The sequence below is a fragment of the Canis aureus genome, chromosome 14, assembly GCF_053574225.1.
Source record: "Canis aureus isolate CA01 chromosome 14, VMU_Caureus_v.1.0, whole genome shotgun sequence".
Lineage (NCBI taxonomy): Eukaryota > Metazoa > Chordata > Mammalia > Carnivora > Canidae > Canis > Canis aureus.
Window position 1 is genome coordinate 38077769 of NC_135624.1, and position 22986 is coordinate 38100754.

The 22986-nt window shown below is 47.4% G+C and overlaps 1 protein-coding gene across 7 annotated transcripts in view; it reads right to left on the reverse strand.

Annotated features, from left to right (window-relative positions):
- Positions 1-22986, reverse strand: part of TRAPPC9 (trafficking protein particle complex subunit 9) — a 547275-nt gene that overhangs the window by 390514 nt on the left and 133775 nt on the right. For all 7 annotated transcript variants that reach the window (XM_077847376.1, XM_077847380.1, XM_077847375.1 and 4 more), the window contains one exon: positions 8039-8191. In XM_077847376.1, the coding sequence (XP_077703502.1) occupies positions 8039-8191 (153 nt within the window). The remainder of the gene's footprint in view (positions 1-8038; positions 8192-22986) is intronic.

A 22986-nucleotide genomic window follows, 5' to 3' on the forward strand; every position in this document is an offset into this window, starting at 1 on the left:
AGGACCAACTGTTAGGAAAGTCATTAGTTGGAATATAGACAAAAAGAACTAATATGGACAAGTCTGAAGGGAGGAGGGGGCACCCAGACATCATGGCAGCTGGTGAGTGGGGCCTGACCCAGAAAGGGACCCGGCCTCAGTAGCCAAAGGAGGACAAAGACCAGGGAGGGAAGGAAAAAGCAGCAGGGATACAGAAATCCATGGGTGAGGGGAGGGTTTGTTCTGTGTTACCTAGACTGTAAGATCGAGCATATTTCCTGAAGGACTGGACAAAACTGTTCAGATCTCAGTGCACAGAGGAATCCCCAGGGGACTTTGTCAGAAACACAGAGCCCAGCCCAGCGCCCTTGGAGACGGATTTAGAAGGGCTGGCAGGCCAAGGACTCGGCATGTTATCAAGCAGCCTCTGGTGCGTGTTGTCCACACACTGTGACTTAAAAAAACCAGTGGTCCAGTTTAAAGGTCTAAAGAGAAAGGATCCTGAACACACGTCAAGGAATTTCCTTGGATTAGAGGAGAGACCTCTTCCTCCCGGATTAAACAGATGGAAGTACAAACCTACTCCAGACACGAGAAGGAAGCTGAGACCGCCTCTACCCAGTGGCCTCTGTGAAAAGTGGTGCACGAGGTGGGAGGAGGATGGGGAGGATGGTCCGCAGGCAGCAGGCGACAAGGCACACGCTCATCAGAAATCTCTGAATGAATGTGGCGGTGGGGGTGCTCCGTGATGCAGAGAAGCACCCTCTCTCCACAGCATCAAAGTTCAGGAGACTGAATGAATTCTGTTCAGCAATGTCCGCTGGTTCCTTCTCAAAATGCAAAAGCAGTGGATAATCTAAAGGACGGGATCTTGCATCACCCTCTCCCACCCTCCACCCAGCCATGGGTAAGATGCCTCCCACGTACTAGTATCACACACCCATTATAAAAATTTCCAAGTCTCCATTTGTCCACAGAACTACATCGCGTTCTCTACAACCACCACAAACACATGCCTGGAAATATCATCCTGTTTGTTCCCTAATGGAGGGAAGGAGCAGAGAATGGTATAAAAAAAGTCCCCATGGTGAGCAGAGACCCTGGCACCATTACGTAGGGCTGTGAACAAGTCGTTTCACCTTCTGGGACTCAGGTTTCCCATCCAGATTTCCCCAAGCCTCCTTGCCATCTAGTCTTGCCTGGTGTGTGCTGCTAAGCATTGCCGGAGCCCACAGTCAAACGGAAATGCCACGTTCAGTTAACATGTCCGACAGAAATGGTCAGCAGAGAAAGCTCGCATCTCTCTTAAAAAACTGAGAGCCAAAAAATATTTACAGAAAGAGAAAACCAAATTAAATTATTAAAAAGGTAATGAAAAGCAGGGGATGCTTTTGTTCGAGGTCCAGAAGCAGCAGCCGCGGAAGACAGTTTTCATCCAAAGCATCAACCCCAGTGAAATCAAAACACTAAGTGGTCAGTATCGCGGAACGTTCCTTATGCTCAAACATCCCCCCAGGAAAGGGTATGTGCAGTGGCCCGACTTGATCTCCAAGACAATGCCTTCGTAGATAAAACCTCATGGACAAAAAAAATGTTTCCCTCCAATCCAATGAAAAAGCTATCATGCAAAAGCACTATGATGAAAACATTTGTAATGTTTTTGTTCTTTTAAAAACGTTTTACTGTAAAATACAATAGTGATCAAGCTGCATAAGCTGCACACAGTGCAGTACACTGCTTAATGAAGATCTAGCAGAGCTGTGCACTGCTAGGGCAATGGGGCTCCGCCAAGCCCCTGGAAGCCCTCCGTTGGCCCCATCCCCATCACGACATCCTCCCTCCCCTGAAGCTAGCCTGGCCCCAATCTCACGGTCATTTCCGAGCTTTTAAATGCCTTACTACCCGAGCATGTAGCCGTGCACGCTTGGGCTTAGTTGCACAAGGTATTTTCAAATATGGTGTTTAAATGCACTGTTTTAAGTTGGCTAAGTTTAACTACAGGAAGCCCTCTTATCCCTTTGGGGGTGGGGATGAAATACACATCATGCCCAATTGACCATTTTAATCATTTTTAAGTGTGTCCTTGAGCGCACGGACACTCACCCTGCTGTGCATGCTGTCCCCGACTCCATGCCTCTTTCCCCTCACACTTTTACCCTTGAGGAAAGCGGGTCGTTGCGCTGTAGAGCCCTGGTCTGGACTGGTGCTGGTTAACAAGTTCTGTCATCCAAATCCCCGCAAATCGGTAGCTGGATCTGGAGCACCGACCTGTCTCAGATGTGATGTTCCAGAGGCATGTGTTCTCCCCCCAGGAGGAACACAGTGGTTGTCTCTTACTCTGTTATGTGGATGCTCATGGTCCCGGTCCACTCATCTATCAGGGACCACAAAATGATGGTATTCTGATTCTATCATCCCTCTTCTACTGTTAGCTGGAGCACGTGGGTAAAGAGAAACTCCTGTCATCAACTATTGGGTCATCTACTGGCCTACATGCATAGAAAAGCAGAATGAATACTCATTACTTATCACGTTCAAAATAATGAACTGGTTCCCAGTCATTTGCAAAGGTGGAAGATTCTTTCTAGCAGCACGAAGAATGCAGAATTAAAACAGCTGTCACCCTTAGTGATCCTCAAACTGTCAGCGGCAGCGCCTTTGGGTCGGGTCCTCCTGACACAACGTCAGTTCACACTGACAGCGTCCTTGCTATAGGTCTCATGCCATGTTTCAAGATCGTCTTACTAAACTTCCTGCTCCAGACCAGGAACAGGCCACTTCTCCAAGGAGCCCTGGCTTCTCTGAATCGGGAAGAGTGCTTCCAGACCATGATGTGGAGCTCCTTGCTCTGAGGCTGGTCAGTTTCCAGGCCTTGGCAGTATACAGGGCAAGCAGATTTATTTTTAAATACCTTGTAATTTCACTTTTTAAAAAGATTTTACTTATTTATTTGAAAGAACAAGCCCGAGCAAGGAGAGGAGTGAGGAAACAGGGAGAAGCAGACTTCCCGCTGAGCAGGGAGCCTGACATGGGGCTCCCAATCCACAGCCCTGAGATCATCACCTGAGCCAAAGGCAGATACTTAACTGACACCCAGGTGCCCCATAATTTCATTTTTTTATTTTATTTTTTTTTTTTTTTTTAAGACAGAGAAAGAGGTCATGCAAGTAGAGGGAGAGGCAGAGGGAGAGAACATCCAGCAGGCTCCCTGCTGAGCACAGAGCCCAACACAGGGCTTGACCCCAGGATCCTGAGCCAAAATCAAGATTTGGCTACTCAACTGATTGAGCCACCCAGATGCCCCAACACCTCATAATTTCATGCTGTTATTTTTATTCAAGTTTTATTCAATGTTTTTACTTAATTTCTATTCTCTTACATCTGTTACCTCTTTTCTTCTATACAAGAATCCTAGTTCAAGACCAGATGCTAGAATCAGAGGGCCACAAAATTAATTACTCACTTTATTCCACATTAATACACAGTCCAAATACCAATACCATTATTATCTCTTAAAGAATTACTAAAAGCAGTTTAAAACCACTTTTGCAGACAGTGACATCATTATGATGGAGGAGTAAGAGTTTTCTATGATCTTTCCCCAAAAGCACGCTGATTTAGACAATCACCCACAAATGAGAGAGCCTCTGTGGAAGTCCAGGAGTCCAGTGGAGAAGAGCTGACACACCAGAAGCAATAAAATCCACAACAGATCACACTGAGGAGGGCGGTGTTACCCCTCTCACTCTGCGACACAGCTCAACGCCGAGAGCAGCTGGGTCCTCAGCCCAGGGACACGGAGAGCATGTGAGCCGAGCCCTCACCTCCCAGGCTGTGCGGGGTGGCTGCCAAGGAAGGCAGTTGCTCCTGTGCCCCATCCAGAACACTGAGGTCCCAAAAATGTCCTTCGAGTCTTTTTATTAAATCCAGGACAGGATTAGGATTGCACATAGCATTTTATTGTTGGATTTCTCTTCAATCTCCTTTCATCGACAACCATCCTCCCACCTGTTGTTACAAAATGGGAATAATTTTATAAAATCATCTACTTCCCAGAGTCTAAATCAAGGGGCTAGTCCAGGCTTACAGGCAGCACCTGACATCACTCGATAAATATTAACTCTCCTCTATGTACCTACAGCCCACACAACTCCAGTGTCCTGGTTTGCATGATAGCTATATTTATTGCTCTAAATTCTTAAAATGGCATCTAATTTCAGTACCCATAGTTAATCTGAGTCCACACTGGAAAAGCAAATTGGGCCCATAGGTGCTCCTCAGCTGACGGTTTCTGAAAGTGTTGGACTGAGAGCCACACAAGGGTCACCTCCCAGTTCCCAGAGGCCACAGTAGTCCCTGGCACACAATATGGTATCAGCTTGAAGCGTGCAACACAATGACTTGACACACCCCTGGCCACCGGGGTCAGTGCACTCCCAATCCCCTTGCCCACTTCACCCAGCCCCCCAGGCACCCCCCAGCCACCTCTGCTCTGGCAACCGCCAGGGTGCTCTCTGTGTTTGAGAGTCTGGGGGAGTCTTTTGTCTTTTCTCTTTTTTGTTTGTTTGTTTTGTTTCTTAAGTTATTGAATCCTTGGCCTAAACTACACATAAGACGCTCACCCGCTTACCCGACCCCGTAAGGTCCTTCGTGGGCCTTGGTGCCCATATAAAACTCTATAAAACTCTCCCTGGTTGTGGACATTAAGATTCTCAGTTTGCTGCGGAAAGTACCAGCCAGAGCTTCTATTCACTATCATCAGTAAAGGGGGCATCCAGTTAGTAATAACCATGTCCTATTTCACACGTGTGCTGTGGCTAACTGATGGGAAATCAGGCCAGCCTTCCATTTACAAAAGCACTCAGTGATCATAATCCTAGCTCCCTTTGATCTGGCTTTATTTTAAAGGAGAGAAGATATTCCCAGAATACAAATCTCAGACTACAATTTTACTTTCAGCTTGGAAAGGCAGAGGCAATGCTCCAGAGCTCTGTAACAAAAGGCAGAAACACCGTAATATAACAAACCCTGTCTTGCCTGAGCACATAAACTCATAGCCACCAAAACGAAGACAGGTACGGTTTCCCCTGGAGGCCTCCTGTGGTGTCTCTCGGGGAGGGCACGCCACCTTTGGCAGGTGGCCAGGTCAGTGTCCTGTCCTTCACTCTCACAGCCAGATAGCTCGGCTGGAAGTCTCCCTGCCCTGACAAGCCCCTGGGACAATATCTAATCAAGCACTCCCTGGACAGGTGTCAGGCACCATTTATTTTACCAAACTCCCTTCCTGGGAAAAAGAAAAGTCAGAACCTCTTTCTGTAACCCCCTGTCTACTTGCAGAAAAATGTAGTCTGGTGATATCAAGCAGTTTACAAACAGGGAAAAAAAAATCCATCTTATCTGATATTCTTTAAGTCCTGATACAATGTTAAATCCACTTGACATTTTCACAGTTTCTGATGTGTCCAACAGTAAATTTGCTTTTCTACCTTTGTTAATAATATACCAAAAAATGTTAATCAAATATTAGTATTTTTTTTTAATTTTTATTTATTTATGATAGAGAGAGAGAGAGAGAGAGAGAGAGGCAGAGACACAGGCAGAGGGAGAAGCAGGCTCCATGCACCGGGAGCCCGATGTGGGATTCGATCCCGGGTCTCCAGGATCGCGCCCTGGGCCAAAGGCAGGCGCCAAACAGCTGCGCCACCCAGGGATCCCCAAATATTAGTATTATACGAGGAAGCTCGTTATGGCTAAACAGCAGAGAGCACAGGAGTGTAAATTTCATGAAGAGTGTTAAGGACTGAATGTTTAGGTCCCCCTTCCAAGTTCTGATGTTGAAACCCTAATGCCCAGCCAGGGTGACAGTGCCACAAAGTGGAGCCCTGAGAGGCAATGACATTGAGGAGTGGAGCCCCATACTAGGAGAAGGAGGGGGGAGAGGTGCTCCCACATCCAGACCACTAACGTACCATAGCTCTTTCTCCGTTGTGGCCCAGATAGTGTGAATACAGCCTGAATAGGACAGATGGGGTCTCATCTAGAGGATGGAGACAGAGGGACCGGGAAAACCAACACGATACTTCCAGGGAACAAGTGCAGTTAATAATGCAGGCACTATGACAAGAATGATGAGGGAGGGGGCGCTGGTCCAGCTGACGTGGTCAGGGTGGCCTCTCCACAGGGAGGCTCCTCAACTGTGATCTGAACGTCAGGGGTGGGTCTGCAGATGGTGGGGGAAAGCAATTTGGGTAAGAGCAGTGCCAGGACAAAGGGTCAAGCAGGACATCTGGGCAGGCTCCTGGGACGAGGTGGCCGATGTGGCCAGAGATTCCTCAGAGGGACGAGACGGAGGAAGAGTTCCCCATCACAGGAACATGAAACTGTAACTAACCTTTGTTTCCTGAGTTCAATGGAACAGCAGCCTTACTAAACACCCAGGCGCAACTGAGACTGGCTAGGAACAGAGTCCCAGAGACAGCCAGACAGACAGACATCTAGTCCCTGGAGGTAAAACCCACTTCATAACTGACAGGCCTCTAGGCCTGTGTACCAGCTGATTCCTTACAAGGCCCAGGGGACCCAGGCTTCCTCGTTGAGGAAACTTCCTGGTTCAGGCCCAAGCCCCACATCAACTCGGGAGCCCCTACAGGACCCTGCCAGATAAAGGGAGCTGCATCTCATTGGGTCCCTGAGTCTCGGGGCGCTCTAATCCCGTATTTATTTTTCCGGCTGACCCTCTGAGCCACAGAAGGGTTACAAGGACAGATTCCAGAGCCAGGCTGCCTGGATTCGTGACCCAGTTCTGCCACTTTCTAGCTGTGTGCCCTCTGGAAAATTACTCAACCTCCCTGGGCCTTAATGCCATCATTTGTAAAATGGAGACATTAAGAGCACCTATTTCATAGGGTTGCTGCAAGGATTCAGTGAGTTGATTTATGTAAACCTCTTAAATATTAGCTGCCATCATCATTGTCCTCCAGGAGACAGACCATTCCTTGTTACTCATTCTGTTGTCCAAGAGGCTAGTCCACTGCTTGTTTTGTAAGAAGAGACAGCTAAATGTCATGTAATGGTACAGATGAGTGATGGGGAGATAGAACCTAACTGACATTTGTTGAACCCTCACCATGCTGCAGGTGGAGTAGAGTACAAATCCTCCCAACAACCGTAAAGATGGCGATGATCATTTCATAAACTAGCAAACTAAGAGAAGCCAAAGTTGCTCACCCGAAGTTACACAGCAAGTTCTACTGACAAAATCTGTTGTCTCAGACCACTGAATGGTTGTGGCCCCCAAAATTCCTGTGTTGAAACCCTAACCCCAGACGTGATTGTATTTGGAGACAGGGGCTCCTGTCTCCAAAAGTGAGAAGGCCATAAAGGTTAAGTGAGGTCATAAGGGTGGAGCCCTAATCTGACAGGACTGCTGTCCTCATAAGAACTGGAGGGGACACATGTGAGCACCCTGATCCCAGACCTCCAGCCTTCGGAACCGCAGAAATTCAGTTTCTGACGTGTGGACACACTGTCTGTGGCATCTTGTTATGGCAGCCTGAGCTAACTAATACACCCCACGATGCCTCCAAATGGAAGTATGAATGCACACATCCATTCGTAGTCTGACACAATTAACCTAGTAAATCTTACTCCTAATTAGCTGGCCCTACCGCTACAAGTATAAATGCCCATTTTTCTCCAGGCGCCACCTCCTTAGAGAAACCACCAAACTCTGAAGGAGAGCTTTATCATCACAGCTAATTAGATCACAGCAGTGAAACTTGAAAAAAATGCAGTAATTCCACCCATTCAGGATGACCTCCTGGCAAATGAGCATACAATAGTAAAGACTGTGAATTAAGAAATGATTTAACTAGAAAGTACTTCTTTATTTTCAGATCTGTACAGGAACTCTGTAGGCAAACTAAGTGCCCAGGAGAAGTCTCAAGCAGCTTGAGCTAATATGAACGGCAAGTAAGTTACGACAAGCGAGCAGCAGGCACAGAGGAACTGCAACCTGCTAGTTAAGACCAGGGGGTGAGTGGGGGTCACAGGGGCTTACCGTCACTGAGGTCTTGGAGGAGATTCTCCTGGCATGAGAAATCCAGCTTCACCTTGATGTTGACCACGAAAGTGGCCACCTTCCCTGGTTGCAGAGGAAACTGGGCAAGGGTTTCTTCCAGGTTCCAACTCAAGAAGTCACCATACAGTTTTTCTACAACGACAATGACAGTTGTGATCAGGAGGGTGGAACTGAGGCAGTATGTGACTTACCGAGCCCCCCTGAAAATTCTGATGCAGCCTCAAAAGCAAAAGAAGAAGCAAACCATTTAAAATGTGATTGATCCAAGTACCAAGAAAATTCCAGACTCATGGGTGCTGCAATGCAGTCACCCGTCCCCATGAGTGAGGCACAAGGGCAGAGCACCAAGCTCGGGGCTAGCTCATCCTTGCTCCTTCTGCAAGGCTTCCTCTCACCGACAGAATCAATGCACCCTTTGCTCTTATAAATGGAATTGGAGCTAAACTGAATTTCCCCACCGCAAGGACCATCTAGGTTATATCACCTTAAGGAGAAGCAGATCCATGCTGAGTGGGAGCAGCACAGTCAGTAGGAGAGACCCTCCTCAGGAAACAAGAACTCAAAATCAGAAACAGGGGACTGGGTGCCGAGCCTGGAACAGCGCCTGCGGAGGGGGCCTCCACACCCTCCCGCAAATCTGCCTCCGCCTTTGAAATATCCTGCGTGTCAGAGTCGGATGGCCTTGGGTCTAATGGCTTTTCCTCTCTAAGTGGAGCAGATGGAGGGTAATGGTCCTTTACGCCAAGGTATCTCTGTGTGGAAATGGGGTGACAACTCCCACATCACAGGGCTGCTTTACAGATGAAGCAAAGCAGTGTCTGTGAAGCACTGGAAAAACTAAAGGCGCTAATGCACTGGGAGCAGGGGGAGGCAGACAGGAAGGAGGAAGGGCAGGGAGGCCCCACTTGTGCCATTTGGAAGCAGCTGGGTCACCTTCATGGCTGTAGGCCTAAAAACAGGGCCCAATATCAGGTGCTGTCTCGGCCTGTGGTGGAGCCAGGAGGGCCTGCACTGGCCTCCACACAAGGCCGGCCCCCAGCCTGCATCCATGAATGCCCCCAACCCCAGGGCTTCTCCCAGGAGCAGTCCCTGCTTACCCCTGAATGGCGGGTTTCAGCTCCCTGCCAGCCCATGGACCTCTTCAAACAAGCCAACGACATCCTCACTGGAGCCAGGGGCACCCACCCCCTTGGGACTACAGAACCTGCCTCCCGCAGCCCCTGGCTTCACTCTGTTCCTAAGTGTGACCTCCACGTGGCCCTGTGTGCACACAGTGGCCTCCTCTCTGGGGCTGTATGTGTGGCAAGTAAACCACTATTATCACTGTCAGGGGCCAAGGATCATGCGTTTGGCCATCTGCTTAACGTGAAGGCGAGACCCTCTGCTCACCAACCAGGTGATAGGAGATCATTAAAACAGGCCCCTCCTTCCACCGAGAAGGCCCTGCTGTGGTTCTCAGCTCAGGGCCCAGTTCCCGGCTCTGCTACTACCCCTCCTCCTACAGGCCCTTCAGGCCCCGAGGTGGGAGCAACTTGCTGCTGCTCCCACCCCTGGGTTACCTTACCTCTCTATGAACCAATTCTCAGGGCTAAATGTCCTGTCAGAATAAGGCAGCAAGGCTTTAAGAGATTAAGTGACTTGTCCCTGGTCAAAAATCAGAGCACCACACGGTCCCAGGGCCATTCTACTCATTCACTTCCCACAGGGAGGTTGCTCGAGGCACAATCAAGTGTAAAGTCCTACTCTCAGGTCCCAGAAGTCACCCACATAAGAATTCAATGGGAGACGGAATGCTTGCTTGACCAAAGCCCATGTTGTGAACACAATCCACATGGTGCACTTGGTCAAGGCACGGGCCCTCCAGAGCTGGCCACGCTCCAGCCAAGCAAGGCACACCTACCAGACCACACTTATTCTCAGTAGCCTCGGAGAGGCATGCTAACAAGCAGGAGCAGATAGGGTAGTGTCCACACAAGGTGCTCAGAAGCCATGTCACGTCCATCTGTTGACGCAGGTCCTCACTGCAGACCTCAAATATACTAGACTCTTTCCACACACGGGTTATCTTGCTCCGACCCCCTCCCCCCACCGCCCCCGAAGCCAGCCAAGTAGTGGCCATCATCCCCACAGGAAACCAAGAAGGTAAACATACTCAATGAAGGTCATTCAGCTAGGAAGCACAAGACTTGGCTTATGATGGGTGCCCAATAAGTGCCAGGGGCACGGCAGCAGCGCCAATCCCACTCGCTCACAAAGCATTCAGAGGCTCTGTAAATGCAGTTACCTCATTAATTCAGAATGACCTCAGGAAAGACAGGCAGTTAGGAAAAGGATGGCAATCACAAGTGGTGCTGGCTCCTGGGGCGTAAGACTCATGACCACACGGGGCAGGGTCACGATAGCAGGGACAGTTGTGGATGCGCCAGCAGCCACAGATGCAACACCCCAGAGAGAATCCTGCTCAGAGACGGCTGGGAAGGTGGGAAGAAGTCAGGCAGGTTAAAAAGACGGAGTGGGAGGGGCACATGTGGGGCTCAGTCAGTTAAGCGCCTGATTCTTGGTTTCAGCTCAGGTCATGATGATCTCCGAGTTGTGGGATCCAGACCTGCCTCAGATGCGGAGCCTGCCTGTCGCCTGTCCCTCTCCCTCTGCCCCTCCCCCCTCTGAGTGTGCACACACTCTTATGCACGTGCTCTCTCTCATAATTAAGTAATTAAATATTTTTTTAAAAAAGAAAAAAAATTTTTAAATGCAGTTGGCCCTGGGCCTGGCCTATACATGCTGGCAGGGCCGCTGCATGTGCATGATGCCCACACCGGCCCTGCCTTCACCTTCCTGCAGTCATCTGCACAGACTCTACATGTTTGCTGAGTTTCTTCTACCTGTGAGCATGGGCAGCAGCCTCCTCTAGAAAACACTGATTCAGCTTTACAAGGTGACCTGACTCCTGGCCTCAAGGGCAGCCCTGGAAGTCACACTGCCCACTGGCTGTGCCTCTGGGTGTGCCAGAGCCCAATTCCAGAATGGTAGTTAGTGCCTTTGCTCCCAAACCCATGAAGGGACTAAAATCCTCTCAATGACCCAGTAACTCACATTCTATAAATATGTGTTAACCCGATTACTATATTATCTCTATTTTCCAATCCAGTAAATTATTTTGGAATGCAAGGGGATATGAAATGCCAGGACAGAGCATCATTTGGGCCCTCCCTGCTGGAAGGCCAGGTCCCAAAGGCCCAGGGGGACTGAAGTGCATGCTAACTTCTGTAAATGGCCTAGCCATCCTCTCTAGCAGGACCGGCCAACCTCAGTACAAAGTGCCAGTACCAGCTGGGACACTCAGGCCCTCTGCAGAGGCCTCCCTCCAAAAGATTCCAGCAGGCCTATGTTTCAGAAACAGGTTTCCCTCGCACAGGCAGGAACCAGGTGACGGCTCTGGGGTACATTTCCTGCTGAACCAGAGTACAGGGCCCCGACAGCACTGAAGTGCCCACCTCTGTTAGAACATCACCACCTGTGTCAAGCGCCTCACTCTTCCACCAGTCAATCAACAACTGGAAGACAGGGACCAGACCTCATCTTTGAAGCTCACCACTTCCTGGAGAGGCAAGGCACCATGCTGGTTAAGAATGCCCCGTTTAGAAACACAAATCAAAACCACAATGAGATCCCACCTCACACCAGGGAGAATGGGCAAAATTAGCAAGACAGGAAATCACAAATGTTGGAGAGGATGCGGAGAAAAGGGAACCCTCTTACACTGTTGGTGGGAATGTGAACTGGTGCAGCCACTCTGGAAAACCGTGTGTAGGTTCCTCAAAAAGTTAAAAATAGATCTGCTCTATGACCCAGCAATTGCACTGCTGGGGATTTACCCCAAAGATACAGATGCAGTGAAACACCGGGACACCTGCACCTCAATGTTCACAGCAGCAATGTCCACAATAGCCAAACTGTGGAAGGAGCCTCGGTGTCCATTGACAGATGATGGATAAAGAAGATGTGGTTTATGTATACAATGGAATATTATTCAGCCATTAGAAACGACAAATACCCACCATTTGCTTCAAAGTGGATGGAACTTACGGTATTATGCGGAGTGAAATAAGTCAATCGGAGAAGGACAATCATCCTATGGTTTCACTCATATGGGGAATATAAAAATAGTGAAAGAGATTATAGGGGCAAGGAGAGAAAATGAGTGGGAAAAATCAGAGAGGGAGACAAACCAGGAGAGACTCCGAACTCTGGGAAACGAACAGAAGGTAGTGGAAGGGGAATTGGACAGGGGGATGGGGTGACTGGGTGATGGGCACTGAGGGGGGGCAATTGATGGGATGAGCACTGGGTGTTATACTATATGTTGGCAAATTGAACTCCAATTAAAAAATTATGGAAAAAAAAAAAAAAAGAATGCCCTGTTCAGAAGTTAACTGCCTGGTTCAACTCATGGCTCTAGCTGAGCATCCTTAGATAAGTCAACAAACTTCCACGTGCCTCAGTGTGCTCATTCATAAAATGGGTTGCATGGAGAAGAAGTGAGCTAACGAAAGCAAATCAATCAGAAAAGGTCTGGCTTAGGTGCAGCCTCCACCCCGTGTTAGTTATTCCTGCTGGACCAGCCTCGCTCCCCTCTGCGGAGCTGTGTGCAGAGCAGAGAAGTCTTGTGGAGTCTCCAGCCCTATGCTTGGCACTCAGTAAGTGCACAGCAGTGCGAGCTGCCACCAATATCCTTCCCACTCAATGAGGAACAGTACTGGGCACGTGGGGGGCACTCAGGAAGCATTCACTGTAGAACGGACAAATGCATTCCAAGATGTTTCAGATTTAGACTTAGAACAGATGGGGGAAAAGTGAAGGAAAAAAGCCGATTACCAGACTGAATGTACACTAGGATACCACTGCATAAAAATGTTCACGTGGAAAAGAAAGAAGAAAGCATACCTGTAAGCTAAGGTCAGTCCTCTCTGACTAGTGGGGTCACAGGTAATTTCAAACTGTTTTTATCTTCCAACTTTCTACAATGAGGTAATATATTACACTTTCATAAACATACGCATGCAAACACGCTAACAACTCACTGCTGTGTCTGAATCCACCCCAGCCCCCCGCCCCCACCACCCCAATGTAATAAGGAGGAGCCCTGTGAACCCAGCCTGGACATGCTGAGGACCAGTGCCCACCCAGGAGAGGCAGGTGCGATTTTAAGCCAATGGAACTGCTTTCTCTGGTGCCCTCTATCAGGGCCAGACAATAACATGAACAGCTGATGAGGACAGCAATCACCTGGGGCACATGTGTCACTGAGCCCCCATACTCAATCCACCAGACAGATCGACTTCTCTGCAGCAGTGGATTAATTCTCCTGCATTGTGCAAACTGGCAGGTGATCTAGTGCCCAAAAAGAACTTGACGAGGCTTAGGAAAAGCTGGTCCAAACTAATGAGGTCAGCTCTGCCTCTGCTTTCCACTCCCTATCCTGACTGGTTCTGCAGGACAGAGAGGGGAAGGTCTGGCAAACAAGACAAATTCCTCCCCTGGAGCCCCTCTATAAAAATATATTTGATATAAATATCTATTAAGTTCTATCTTCTAACTTCAGACCGTAGCTATATTATTCCCATATTATGGAAGAGGCAACCAAAGCTCAGAGAGTTTAAACAACTTATCCATAGTCAAACAGCTAAAGTAAAAGCACCAAGGTCAGGGCCAGGCCTGGCCAACAGCTGGTTCTTTCCACTAAATGTTCTGCCTCTGGCAGCTCATCTGGAACATTAAGCCGCCGCCCAGCTTCACAACCAGAGTGCAGAGTATTTACAATGAAAACATCACTAAGGTGACAGGATATAGGACCTTGAAAAGAGATGGTAGGAAATAAAATGTAACGGTCCAGTCATGAGCTTCTGGATCAGACAAGTATGAATTAGTCCCTGCACTGCCCCTGACAGTTCTCCTCTGTCATCCCAAAATGCCTCATCAGCGGGGTGGAGACAACACTAGAGTCGGCACCAAGATACAATGAGGCATCAAGGCCTTGGCACGTAGCCTGGCACACAGGGTAGCCCAGAGAATGCAGGTGGAAGTCCTCTGGAAACTCCAGAGCACCACGTTCATGTTTCCCTCTCACATTCTACTACTGCCCCTTCCATTCACTCAGTGAGCAATCACCGCACAGCCACTAAATATCCCAAGGGAAGGCACAGTACTAAGTTCTGAGGAAAAGAGAAAAATAAGAAGTGCTCCCTGCCTATAAAGGGAAACGAGCCTGTGTGGAAGATCTCAGATTATAGGAAGGAACAAGGCTGGGGGGCAGAGAAGTCCCCAAAAGCTCAGACCAGGTGACAGCTGATGTTCTTCTCAATCCAAAAATTGCTTAAAAGTTTTTAATACTGTCACATACAGAACAGGTTCAAAACTGCTGAATTAATGGACTGCCCAAAGATGGGACTCGCTGTCCTAGTCGCTGGAACTAGGAAGTGGCCCTGCTGAGGGCCCAGATTTGTAGGAAAGAACTAATGCTCTTGGCCAACAGTCCAGCGTAGCAGGAATTTATAACCAGGGGAGGGGGGCGGAAACTAAACTAAAAACTGTAATTATAGTGCTATTCTTGGCTATTTGGATGAGTTTTCATTTCTAAAAAGTGCTGCAACTGAGAGATCAACTCTGCTCAAATGAGCTGTGAGATGTCCTCAGGGCTCCCTGTGGTCCTGGCTGCAGAACACTGAAGGCTGGATGTGTCACAGATGTCAGAGGCAGTGGATTGTAAGAGAGACTCTATCAACTGTGATCTCAGCTGGGCTGTGGGGGCACCCACAGATACAACCCAGAAGGAGGACGGGGCAGGAAACGAACACCTAGCACGAGCTAGGTGCTGTCACCCAAACAGCAAGCACAGGACAGCTGACATCTAGAGAGTACTTCCACGAGGCAGGCGCCGTGTCACTGAATCCATACAGTGACTCTTGGAACACGTCCTGCTACTGTCCCCTCTCAGGCCAGCTGCCCAAGGCCACACAGGAGCCAGTGTAGCCAGGATCCCACCTACCCCAATATCCTGGCCTGTCTAACCCTAACAACAAGTCTGCGAAAGAGTGCTGTATCTCAATTTTCAGAAATGTATTTTCCTCATTTTAAAGATAGATAGATAGATTGATTGATTGATTTGAGAGGGAGCATGAGTAGGGGGCCGAGGGAGAGTGAGAAGCAGACTCCCCACTGAGCAGGAAGCCCGATGCAGGGCTGAATCTCATAGCCCTGAGATCATGACCTGAGTAGACCGACATCAAGAGTTGGATGCTCGGCCACAGTAACTTCTTGCAAGATACATCCACGAAGGCAAAAGAAACAAAAGCAAAAATGAACTATTGGGACTTCATCAAGATAAGAAGCTTTTGCACAGCAAAGGATACAGTCAACAAAACTCAAAGACAACCTACAGAATGGGAGAAGATATTTGCAAATGACGTATCAGATAAAGGGCTAGTTTCCAAGATCTATAAAGAACTTATTAAACTCAACACCAAAGAAACAAACAATCCAATCATGAAATGGGCAAAAGACATGAAGAGAAATCTCACAGAGGAAGACACAGACATGGCCAACACGCACATGAGAAAATGCTCCGCATCACTTGCTATCAGGGAAATACAAATCAAAACCACAATGAGATCCCACCTCACAACAGTGAGAATGGGGAAAATTAACAAGGCAGGAAACCACAAATGTTGGAGAGGATGCGGAGAAAAGGGAACCCTCTTACACTGTTGGTGCGAATGTGAACTGGCGCAGCCACTCTGGAAAACTGTGTGGAGGTTCCTCAAAGAGTTAAAAATAGACCTGCCCTACGACCCAGCAATTGCACTTTTGGGGATTTACCCCAAAGATTCAGATGCAATGAAACGCCGGGACACCTGCACCCCGATGTTTCTAGCAGCAATGGCCACGATAGCCAAACTGTGGAAGGAGCCTCGGTGTCCAACGAAAGATGAATGGATAAAGAAGATGTGGTCTATGTATACACTGGAATATTCCTCAGCCATTAGAAATGACAAATACCCACCATTTGCTTCAACGTGGATGGAACTGGAGGGTATTATGCTGAGTGAAGTAAGTCAATCGGAGAAGGACAAACAGTATATGTTCTCATTCATTTGGGGAATATAGACAATAGTGAAAGGGAATATAAGGGAAGGGAGAAGAAATGTGTGGGAAATATCAGAAAGGGAGACAGAACATAAAGACTCCTAACTCTGGGAAACGAACTAGGGGTGGTGGAAGGGGAGGAGGGTGGGGGGTGGGGGTGAATGGGTGATGGGCACTGAGGGGGGCACTTGACGGGATGAGCACTGGGTGTTATTCTGTATGTTGGTAAATTGAACACCAATAAAAATTAATTTATTAAAAAAAAAAAAGAGTTGGATGCTCAGGATGCCTGGGTGAGTCAGCGATTTGGCACCTGCCTTCGACCCAGGGTGTGATCCTGGAGACCTGTGATTGAGTCCCATGTCAGGTTCCCTGCATGAAGCTTGCTTCTCTCTCTCTGCCTCTCTCTCTGTATCTCTCATGAATAAATAAATAAAATCTTAAAAAAAAAAAAAAAAGAGATGGATGCCCAACTGACTGCACCACCCAGGCACCCACCTTCTCATTTTAACTATTTGCACCAGCATTCCTGGGTGTTTGCACTTCTTGGGAAGGCCCAAGCCCCACAGAAGTGGACATCGCAGCAGCCGGCAGCAGCTATGTGCTATCAGTGTGCAACACCCTGGCCCCAAATAACCAACTGGGAATTTGATGTTCAAAAGTTCACAAACTAAAGAAAAAAAAAGTTCACAAACCGGGGTGCTTGGGTGGCTCAGTCAGTAAAGCCTTCAGCTCAGGTCATTATCCTGGGGTCCTGGGATCAAGCCCTGCATTGGGCTCCCTCCTCAGCAGGGAGTCTGTTTCTCCTCTCTCTCTGCCCCTGCCCCTGCTTGTGCTCTCTCTCTCTCTTAAATAAATAAAATCTTAAAAAAAAAAAGAAAAGTTCCCAAATGCAGGGCCAGACATCCTAACTTCCTCTGCCCTTCCTGCCCTACTTGTTGACTTCTCATCCATGCTCCCAATGAGCTAAACATATCATGTCTTGTGGTAGTGACTAAAAGGTATTTCACTTGGTCTCCCAAAGAACGGAGTTTGTAAACTTCTCCACCATGACCCTACAACCGTACAACAAACTGACCTGTTCGAGACGGCCACTGTAGTCATGCATACAAGGGAACGCAGAGTTGGATGAGTTCTAGACATTTGTGAAAGTCAGTGTCTTCCTAGGAGGCACAGCAGTCAATCCACTCACTGTGGTTACTCACAGGTGACAGAAATAATACAATATGTGCAGTTGGAATCCACTCCCATTCATTGAACATGCCTGACTCCCCACACTGAATCGTGAGCTCCTCCAGGACAGGATTCATGTATTATTCATGGGCCTGGCATGGGGAGTATATAGAATGTGATATAAATGCCTGATTGTTGAGTAACACAAAGCCAAGTGAAGTTAAGTGTTACTGTAACAAAGTGTAAACAAGGCAAAGTACAGGAGGAGTGACATGATTCCTTCTGAGGGGGTCAGGAAAGTTTTCGGAAGGTGGTGTGCGGCCTGGTATATGAATGATGGGCAGGATGTGAGAGGCACACAGGACACCTGAGAGCCATGAATACATCCAACTGTAGCCACAGGCAGCCAGGCGACAAAGACTGTGGAAGCACTCTCCACAGCCCAGAGGACAGGGACCTGGAGCTGATTCCTGGGTGTCCCAGGGCCCAACACAATGGCCACCACACAGAAGGAGCACAGGAAAGGCTTGCTGAAGACTTGAGCAAAAGGGTGGACAACTGGTAGACAACAGACTGACAAATGAACAGGCAGAGGGTCAACGGTGGGAAGGAAAGCTGAGAGAGGACCTTCCCACTGCCTTATGATCACAGCACTCAGGCTACCATCCGGCTTGCCCCCACGCCAGCCCCATGAGGATGGGGGTCACTGCTGCCCTCTCCCCAAGCACGGTACTAGAAACAAGGTGAGTATTGGACAAGTGTCTGTGCAAAAAAAAAAAGTCAGGCAGCAACCAGATGGGAGGTTTCTCTGAATGGTAGGCTAAGAAACTGAGCATAAGAAAGCTACATAAAAAGATGCTTAATAAATGTGAGAGAAGAACAGACACTTAAAAAGTAAGAGCGAAGGTGGCATCAAGACAATGACAATGGGTAACAGGAGGAGCTACTTCGTACTGACCCCTCAGGATGTGAGGCGCGCATATCTTAACACCTGGGGGGACCACACAGTCCTCTCCTGGCACGTGGAAGCGGACTGCCACAGAAGTGACAGCCAAGGTCCAAATCATCCCACCAGTAAGTGGCAAAGTCAAGATGGAACCCAAGTGTTCTGGCACCAAAGACTGTAATGGGAATCCTAACAGCTAAGCCTACCACTGAGGACGGCCTGATCTGGGGGGCTCCCTCCTGGCCCCCTAACCCACTACTGGCCATGGCAGCCTGCTCCCAGCTCCCTTTGACTGGAGTCCACACCCAAGCATGCAAGTGGGACTTGGCCTGACAATGGAAGGAGACATCGAGGAACGGAGTTCCCAAGGCACTCCATGCTTTCACAATTCTAAGAAGTAATTAACCACTTTTCTACAAGATTTCTTTTGAAAGTTGTGCCCTATGTTGCCATATTTTCAAAAAATAATTATATAAAAATAGTATAATATAAGCAACTCAGAAACAGACCAGGCCAAAAAGAGGTATAAAACTCCACGGGGAAGGTAACTCTTACTATAACTTTGGGTGGCACTTCAGCCAACTTGTCACAGAACCCTTGGGTCCTGAGAACTGCCCGGGTAACAGGTTCTCTTTTGTGATTAGGAGCAGAGGAGCCAGTGACCCCTTGCTGTCAGAAATGTCCCCACTTCCCAGCCTGCTTCTCACTGCCTCACCTTTCCTGGCTTCATTTCCCGCGTGACAGCGGGGCTTATGTAGACTTTACTATCTAGTTTCCAGTTACTTTAAGTTGCTACAGTTTTAATGCAAGAGCATGTTTGTTCATCTGTACTGTTAAATCTCACCATTCCAGGAAAAACCTGAGAACAAGGAGGAAGCTAAGATGGTTTCTGAAAGCTAAGAGGTCAGCCTAGGAAATTTAAACAGAGGTGCCTGTCTTCCTCAAGTGGGGCACGTGTTTGCTTATTTGGAGTGGGATTTAACAATTCGGATACCCTGGTTTACCAGGCCCTGGCAGACAGATGTGGAAAATGGGAAGCAGAAGCCCCAGCTCATTCCCCCACGTAAAGGGAAGGGACACAAGCAGTTTCTCACTAGCGGCCACATGCCAGGCACTGTGCTAGGTGCACCAGAGGCATTATCCCTTATCCTCGAATTATGACCTGAGGGAAGGACTGGGTCCCAGGGAGAGCCTGCACTGGAACCCTAATCCTCAAGCAGCCACACTGCTTACTAAGGCAGCCGGTAATTAACAGAGCAGGGGCTGGGAGCCAAGTCGGCCAGACTCGGAAACCATCTTTCCTCTCCCTGGCTGAAGAGAGCCCGTGCTGGACAAGCTGCCCTGACAGAGCTCAGTAGGAAAAGCAAGAAGAAGGGGAGGAAAAGGAGCACCAGTTGGTTCTGCTAAACATGCAGGTGACCAGCGGCACAGCTCCAGACAGGTTTGAACACTGCACCCTGATCTATGCCCCCACCCACACAAAGGGCAGTCAGTGAACAGGTTCCAAGTCCTACTTCAGAACTGCATTTAGAATCTAACAATTTCCAAGCCTATGGCATGCTGAGAAACATTTCTAACTCACTGCTTACTTCTCTTTAAGTTCCAGGGCTTAAGAGTGACACATTCAAACAACAGGTAAATCCACTCAGAGAACAGCTTATTTATCCCCCAATGCAAATAAGCACAATATCTAAGTAATAACACAGAGGAAATCCATAGTGCACAAAAGGCTCTTGTACAGCTGCAGCAGGATGGAAAACCTATAGCTTCCTTGTCAGATTTAATACATTTTTTTTTTTTTTATGATAGTCACAGATTGAGAGAGAGGCGCAGAGACATAGGCAGAGGGAGAAGCAGGCTCCATGCACCGGGAGCCCGATGTGGGATTCGATCCCGGGTCTCCAGGATCGCGCCCTGGGCCAAAGGCAGGCGCCAAACCGCTGCGCCACCCAGGGATCCCGATTTAATACATTTTTATGCCTCAAAAGTGGACCTTTCTGTTTCTTCCTTTCATTACCATGGTACAACATGGACTATCCAGAGAGACTTCAAAATCCTATGCTCGAAAATTTAAAAATGGAATTAGCATATGACCCAGCAATTCCACTTCTTGGTATTTATCTGAAGAAAACAAAAACACTAATTCAAAAAAATATACGTACCTCTATATTCATTGCAGCATTATCTACAGCAGCCAAGATATGGAAGCAGCCTAAGTGTCCATCAACTGAGGAGTGGATAAAGATGTGGTGTACATACACAATGGAATATTACTCACCCATAAAAAGAATGAAATCTTGCCATGTGCAATGATGTGGATGGAACTAGAGGGTGTTATGCTAAGGGAAGTCAGACAGAGAAAGACAAATATGGCATGATCTCACTTATATCTGGACTCTAAAAAACAAGACAAACGGATAAACAGAACAAAACAGAAATATGCTCATGAATACACAGAACAAACTGGTAGCTGCCAGAGAATGGGGTGAGGGAATGGGCAAAACCGGTGACAGGGAAGAGGAGGAACAAAATTCCAGTTATAAAATAAATAAGTCATCAAGATGCCATGCACAGCACAGGGAATATGGTCAGAAATACTGTCCTATCTTTCTTTGGTGACAGATGGTAACGGGACCTAATTATGATCATTTCAAAATGTACAAAAATATCAAACCACTGTTATACACCTGAAACTAATATAATATTGTATGCCATTTATAGTTCAATTTAAAAAATTCTCAGGTTTGAACTAAAAGAAAAAAATTCCTATGCAAAAACATGCTGCAAGGAACAAACAGATAAAATAGCATAGTGTATGTCACTAATTTTTCCCCCTGTGGGATTTGGTCTCAGAAATAATAGCCATGATTGTAGTGCTAGGGTTTAGTTTCATGCAGTCAAGTGTAAGTGGTTATTTTACATTGACAGTAGTCCAGAAACTGCTACTGCTGTTGACCTTCAGCATCTGAGATACATTCATATCTGCATCTAACTGTGGAGAACACTCATGAGAAAAGCAGAGAATCTTGCTTCAGTCCACAAACACTTAAGAGTTTTTAGTTACACTAACATGAAATCATTGCTTTTGTCAAAAAAATTACACTGGTGGAATAAAGATATTAAGGGGGTGTGTGGTTTTTATGTGCATACGTATGTGAATATTTGTGTTTGTACACTCACAAATATCTTAGAAGATTGCTTAAAAGCAAATACAATCAATTCTCCTTAATTTGGACTTAGTTAAAATAAAATCTATGGCTATTTAAGCAAAGGTAGAAGTTTTCACCTTTAACAGCCTATAAGTAAAGACTGGCTCACAAATGGATTATAATTAAAATTTACATGACCCTGACAGATAGCCCTTGTCCAGCTGCAATTGATTACAAATGCTCATCTCCATGACAGGTTCCAATGATCACAGGGACACATGTACCCCGTAAGGACCAAAGTTATAGTCTAGACTCTTGCAGGGATGAACTGTTGGTATCACCATGACTAAAGTGGCTGTTAATATGACTGATCCTAAAGACAAAAGGATTTTAAAAATGAGTTTGTAAGGTTAGAGATTAAAACGAGACAGGAGGGATACCTGGGTGACTCAGTGGTTGAGTGTCTGCCTTTGGCTCAGGGAGTGATCCCGGGGCCCTGGGATCGAGACCCACATTGGGCTCCCCACAGGGAGCCTGCTTCTCCCTCTGCCTATGTCTCTCCCTCTCTCTGTCTCTCTCTCTCTCTGTCCTTCATGAATAAATAAATAAAATCTTTAAAAATAAAATAAAATAAAACAAGACAGGAAAGCAAAGGGGATGGGAGAATAAAAAAAAAAAAACAGGAATTTTTCTTTATTTGAAGAAAAGCATGTGTGTGATGTACCACGACAAAGGCTTCACCTTGAAGGGATACCCTGTCCCATACTGGTTCCAACAATATGCATATAGACCATCCGCCAACCTGATAAAACACACTAGCTGGGGTGAGCAGGGACTGGCTGGAAAGGGAACCAGGGGACACATGTGGATCAAACCTAATCAAATGGTAATTTAAGATTTGTACATTTCACTGCATATATATTTTACCAAAAAAAGTAAACAAACTTTGAACTCTAACTAGTGATATGTACCTGAAATGTTAGTAGGTAAAATGCTCTGAAATCTGCAACTTACCCTGAACCACACAAAAAATAAGATGGGTTAACAAATGGATAGGAGGCTAGATGGGTACCTGATAAATCAAACACAGGAAAACATTAATTACAGAACTGTAGTTGATGGCATACAGTGTCCACGGTAAAATTCTGTATGTCTGAACATTCTCATAATGAAAGGTCAGAGAGGGAGGGGATGGCTGACACAAAGGGTAAGTTCCACATGAGTTCAGAAGCACAAGGACACCAAAGTCCAGGGTAGCCCAGACAGGTGGACAGAAGCTCTCTGGAGGAAAGCAGTGCTCGGCTAATCAAGAAGTAGGTGAAGGTCTCTGTGGAAGGGAGAAGAGTCCCAGCAAAGCAGCAGGGGCAGAAACTCACATGGAGTGGACCAGAAGCCGAATGAGTACAGGGACCCATGCAACTCATTATAAATATCAAAGTGAGGGCAGCCCGGGTGGCTCAGCAGTTTAACGCCGCCTTCAGCCCAGGGCCTGATCTTGGAGACCTGGGATCAAGTCC